Source organism: Rutilus rutilus (genome assembly GCF_951802725.1).
Source record: "Rutilus rutilus genome assembly, chromosome: 3".
NCBI lineage: Eukaryota > Metazoa > Chordata > Actinopteri > Cypriniformes > Leuciscidae > Rutilus > Rutilus rutilus.
In genome coordinates, this window is record NC_140211.1 from 54,700,830 (window position 1) to 54,706,829 (window position 6,000).

The window sequence follows — 6,000 nt, forward strand, 5'->3', positions numbered from 1 at the left end:
AGTTTATTCTATATCAGAATTCTGACTTTTTTCTCAAAATTGCAATTTTAAAACTCGCAACTCTAAGAAAATTCTCACAATAGAGCATTTATATGATGCAAGTTTGAGTTCATTTCTTACAATTCCAAGTTTATTACTCGCAAGTCTGACTTTTGTTCTCAGAATTGTGAGATTTGAACTTGGAATTGCGGGGGAAAAGTCAGAATTGTGAAATATAAAAACTGATATGGCATATTTCCACCACGGAATTAAATTAGTGCAACTTTATATCTCACAATTTGGACTTTTTCCTTCCAATTACCAGATATACTTCACAGGTTTGACTTGTTTTCTCACACTTTCTAGTTTATATCTCGCAATTATGAGAAAAATGTCACACTTGCGAGCTAAAAACTCAGAATTGTGAGAAATAGTCAGAATTGTGAGTTTTAATCCTGTGGTGCAAGCTTCCATACACTGATTCCCAAAAGAGCTCCCTAAAAAAAACACTCATTACTGACTGTGATGTCCAATGATCCCCAAAACTGCGGTGCAAGGTTATAAAGGTAAAAGTTATGATGATGCCCAAAACAGCTGCACGCACCTGATGCTCAAAGTGATGCTGAATGATGAAAAATGATGCTGCAAACGCCAATAACACTATCAAATGTTGCCTAGGTAGTCACTAGTAGTCAGCTCATTGGGATTCGAGATACAGCTTCTGTGTTTACCTTAGGAAAAGGGTATGAGAGTTTACAGTGGCCTCGCGCATACCGTCACAGTGGGATATGATCAAGCGCTCGTGCGCATATTTGAGCGACACCCAGTACAACGAAAGCACGTGCACCGTAATGTGTTTATAGATGCAAAGACTGCGCTTAAGGCTTAAACCAAGATGTTTTCATCACAAATATATCACAGTCGTGCGTAGTGATGCGTATTAACACGTTCGTTCACTTCTCACTCTGATCTTATATAATCTGACATGAGTTTTAAGAGAAGCAAAATGTAGGTTTCTGTTGTACTACTAACACATTATTTTTGTCTGAACCGTGACAGAAATAATACATTTTAAATGTATCCATTTAATCCAAATGCTCCATAACAGGTCGAGATCTTAAAAAAACTTTAAAGCACCTCGTCGAGATTAGCGAATAAATTAAGATGTAACGTTACATCAATATTTGCATATAAACAGCATACAGTTCAGCACGTTTAGAGGTCAAACATGTCTTACTTACATGAAGAAGGCAGGAAAGCACATGTATGATCAAGCGAACATGGACGGCGCTGGACAGTATGAGCAGCATACATTCGCTATGACCTACTTTCCTCTCAATATAATAACTAGCGGACCACTAACCTACTTATTGAGCCAATGGCGTCTCAGTGTAGATGAACCGCTGAGTCCTTTGTCCAATCAGAAAAAGACTGACGCATCTAATAGCCAATGAGAAAATGCGAGGACATAGCGTAGCCAATAGAAATTCATCAAAACATTGCAGCTTTATAACAACAGTAAACAAAGTGCTTGTGGTGGATTCCGAAAACAACGCTACGCTACGTAATTTAGGCTAATTATTATCACTAGTCAGGTGTACGGTTATCGTTAACTTACATTTAGGTCATTCCAGTAAAATGCCTTTCTTTTTTTGTCCCTCATGTGTAAAGTGACTAAGTTTTACTATCAGACATTTGTTTCTAAAAAAATAAAATCAAAATCAAACATTTTTATTTTTAAGTAGCCTATGTCATATTTTAATATGAATTCAAAATAGCCTATTTGTTCCTAATGTTGTCTTCTGGTTTGTCTCCAGCTTTTATTTGTTTGTAGCTTTTATTTGCTAATTTTGCTAACTAATATGCACATTTTGGCTGAGAACAAAACCTAGGATTTTGTAGGTATTCCATTAGATTTAAGTCCACGCACTATAAGCCTAGACTATATTTTATTAAAAAGATGCTCAGTGCTCAGCAATTATTAATAATAATAATAATGGCATCATCTGAACTCTTCGAGTATAGCTAGGCTACGAGTAAATGTAAAAAAAATGCCATGTCTTATGTTGGCAGGTAAGATGGCATTCAAGTAAAGAAGATTAAGTTCATGTCTACTTATGTTAACATTTATTATTTTGAATAACATTTGATAAGACATCATAGGTTATGTTGCTCTGTCGCACATACAGCAGCACTAACGATCACTTACACATGTTAACCACTGGACAGCGCCAGAACACAGCAGTGGCATTATGAAGCCACTTAATGAATGGTTTCAGTTTGTAGTACTAATTCATGGGTATTTTTAGAGTTAAAAAAATATCCAGCGATTTAAACTCCTGCCATTTTGTATGTAATAATTATTAGTTTGACTTAAAGAAAATAACCCCCTTTTACTGAGAATATCATTTTTTTATTGTAGCCTAGTCTTTTTCTTTTTTTCTGAAGAAGCTGGTTGTTGTTAAAGGCTACAAGCTATGACTGTGCAAATAAAGAAAGATACAGAGATATCAACAGATACAAAGCTTCTCAATAACCGTTCATTAGACTGACTTTCAGTGGGATTAGCATGGTCTTATTTACACAGTGTAACTGTAAACTGTACTGTATATCACCCACTACATAACACACATTAACATCTGTTCATGGATACTGTGAAGACTCAGGGTGGGCAGCCAATATAGAGCAAACGCATCTGATTAGTTTGTGCTTTACAATTTTAAGGCTAAATGAACACAAAAGAAATTGCTGCCCTAATTATTATTATTTATTTTTTAATACAATCAACTTGGGTGTTAATTAAATTACATTAAACTGACTTTTAAAAAAAGAGTTGAATCTTGTATAACTTATAAAAAAGTTGAAAATTGCTTAACTTATTTTGATGAGTTAAAGCAATGTAAAAACATATGTTGTCATAACTTACTGATTTTTTTTTTTTTTTACAGAGTAGTGAAATGATAGCATAGAAAATGTACCCAATTCCTACGTTTTATCAATTCCTCTTTTAAATTATTAATGTTGCAGTAATTTAAATGGCAAGATGCTGCACTGCAAATGGGCTCTGTTCACCTTTATCATGTTTTAGTCTGACCCGAGGATGGAAAATAGCCTGTGGGATATGTCAAATGTATTTAGAGGGCAAACTGATCCATTAGGATGGCTGAATCCTCTTGGGATTTCTGTATTCCCAGAGTACATTCAGTATAGGTCAACTAACTGTTGACTCCTACAGGGGCCAGTTGCATAAAATGCTTAAACTAATTTGAATCCCAAAACTGATTACCTCTTGGCTAACTTCTTGGTCAGACTAGCGTTCAGACAGTCTTAAAGCGTTTGGCCAGTTGCATAAACACATTCACTCTGTTAAGACTGTGACTTAAGAACTCAGTTAAAAGGCCTAAACTGAGCAAAACTGCATTGTAATTTGGTGCAGCTGCTGTTATTTTTATGACAAAATATTACGATGAAATTCTGATGGCTGTAATGTAAATGAATGAGATCTTCATAACAGTATAGAAGTTCTGTGCAGTAGTTTTTTTTAGATTATTATTGTGAGAGGCAAAACATATAATGCAATGCAATACAATGATAACTGAGAAATGAAAAACAAAAACGTCACTCAAAGGATCATATTTGATAATTGACACTCACATTTTAACATGAATTTTTCTGAGGAAAGACTAAATTATGTTAAAAAGTTCATCTTGAAATATTACTAACAATAGAACATTTGTTTTTGTTTACTTTATAAAAATCAAAAGATTTCACAAAAAAGAAGCAAAAAAGATACATCTGTTTTTAAAATTACACTAAAAGGACTTTTACCTGCTAAAATGTACAAACTCAATCAGATGACATAAGGCATGTAGTAGATTGTGTACAGGTTTTTGATCATGTAGACAATTTCAAGGCGTATCAAATATTATACAGGGGGGCTTTATAGGGTAAGGATGGTGACTCTGAACTGGCTCCTGGTGTAAGAGTGTCCTGTAATGAATTACGAGACATTCTGCTGCAAAATTGAACAAAAAAATATCTATGCTCGTATCAAGTAAGTATTTAAATGAAGTGTAATGGACACATTCCAGAACATTTTACACAAAGCAAACAAAATGCTGCAACAATGTGATCACTGACAGTTTAAAGGTACACTATATGTAAAAAATAAAACTGCATGCATTTTGCAGAAGAACATTGTTTTGGTTGTGCTTCGGCTCTGCGTGACTGTGCGGATGAATATGACCGTTCATAATAGATAATGCTTTACAATGAACTCTGTTAGAGCACATATGGCAATTTATCTGTTCAATAAAATACCTTACTAACCTGTCGAGTAATAAAAACGCCATCATCCCCGTGTCGCTTTTACAACATTTAAAATCTCTCAGTTGTCGCCATCTCAGAAAAGCCGATGTTGATTCTTGTTTTATTACGATCTCTGTCGTGTTTTCTTTTTGCAGCAGACTCTCCTCTGTTCCGCAACGGGTGATTCCCCGGATATTGGAGATTTAGTTGCTCTATGTCAACATTTCTCACTCGTTGTGACAACTAACCTACTGTATGTAGCTGGAGCAACTCTATTAATGTATATGACGAGACACACACGGCCCAGTGACGTATGCAACTTCTCGTGAAAACCATCCAGATCTAAAATATAAACACTTATATTAGGCTTACCATAGTGAATCAGGTTGCACAAAAATATGTTTTGGAAGAAGGGTTGATGATGTATTGACTCATTATTAAAATTGTGTTAATTTTGGATTAAAAAGTCAAATATTGTACCTTTAAATTCAGGTTCAGTACATAGTAAAACAACACTGAAATACTCTTCCAACTGCAACCTGTACAAAGACACAAAGCCTTTTGCAGTCTTCTGAAAACCTGTCAAGTTTGCACAAACGAAAATGTAGCGCTACTTTAAACGACAATGTCACGGCTGAAGGAAAATGTTTGAAATGGCTCTCGTGTTTCAGTCACTTTCTGGCCATTCTGTGCGGTGATGTTTGCTTGGCGCGGCGTGTGATGGGTTGGTGACACCTCCTTTTCAAGAGACAGAAAAGAAAAGTGATTGGTGTGCAAACACTGCCTTTCTCGTGAGGCATGAAGACAGCTTAAAGAGAGGGAGGATATCCACTAGCTTAGCTGTGCTGGAATGAACACTTTTTCCTGGAGAAATGTGTGACATGACAAACATGTGAAGTTCAAATGGTTCACACGTCACATGCGAACAGTAAAACGCAGTTGCTAAACAGCAATAAAACGAAGCAATTGTTGGCTAATAAGTCCAGGTTTCTTGTGTAAATGCTTTTGTTGGATGTTCTTCAGGAGAGTCAAAGGCCACTGCTGACAGTACTTTGATGCAGACAAACAAACATGCAGGCAAGTGGATGAGGAATGAGCCAGAGGAATGTACTCTGGATGGCAAACATCCCAGCCTTATTGAATAAGCTTTGCACTGAGAAAGCCCTCCTGATATGACCTGCATTTATGGATGGAAATGTAGGGATTGCTGAGCAAATAAGTCTAAAAAGCTATAAATGTCAGAATCCAGCATGGAAGTTACTGAACGGTTTTTCTGTCATGACAACTCTTGTGTTTGGCATGGTAACGGATATGACAATACTGATGTTTGGTCTTGGCGAAATAGATCTGCTATGCTGCTGCTGTTAAAGCAACACTAAGTAAGATTTTTTACCTTAAAATAATGTTTCCGAAATCGTTTCAGTGGTTCATCTAGTCGTAACAGGGTGACAGGCACTTCTGCCTCCGCTTTGCGGTCCTTTATCTGCTATAACCGCCCTATATAAGATTGCCAGAACGGGTCGCGTTTCTGTAGTTCTAATGAGACATAAGAAAACTACAAATTTGGCTTGCTTTACGTCAAGCGTTACAATAGTCATCATTTTGTTTTTCTTCGTTTCTGATGTCGCAATACATCATACTTTCATGAAATCATGCAACATACTCTACCTTGTCTGTGCCGGTGTTGGATAAACAGTAGGGGTGTGACGAGAT

At 36.2% G+C, this 6,000-nt stretch overlaps 1 protein-coding gene across 8 annotated transcripts in view; it reads right to left on the reverse strand.

Moving 5' to 3' along the window:
- The window catches only part of bmal1b (basic helix-loop-helix ARNT like 1b), a 36,532-nt gene extending 35,167 nt beyond the window's left edge, over window positions 1-1,365 (reverse strand). For 4 of the 8 annotated variants that reach the window (XM_084404218.1, XM_084404213.1, XM_084404219.1 and 1 more), the window contains exon 1: window positions 1,221-1,324. Coding sequence is in view for 2 of the 8 variants with exons in the window: in XM_084404210.1 (XP_084260336.1) it covers window positions 1,221-1,243 (23 nt within the window). In the remaining 6 variants the exon portion in view is untranslated. Of the gene's footprint in view, window positions 1-1,220 lie in introns of all 8 variants that reach the window. The other 4 variants (XM_084404210.1, XM_084404217.1, XM_084404215.1 and 1 more) reach the window with 2 other exon arrangements.
- Between the last annotated feature and the right edge of the window lie 4,635 nt (window positions 1,366-6,000).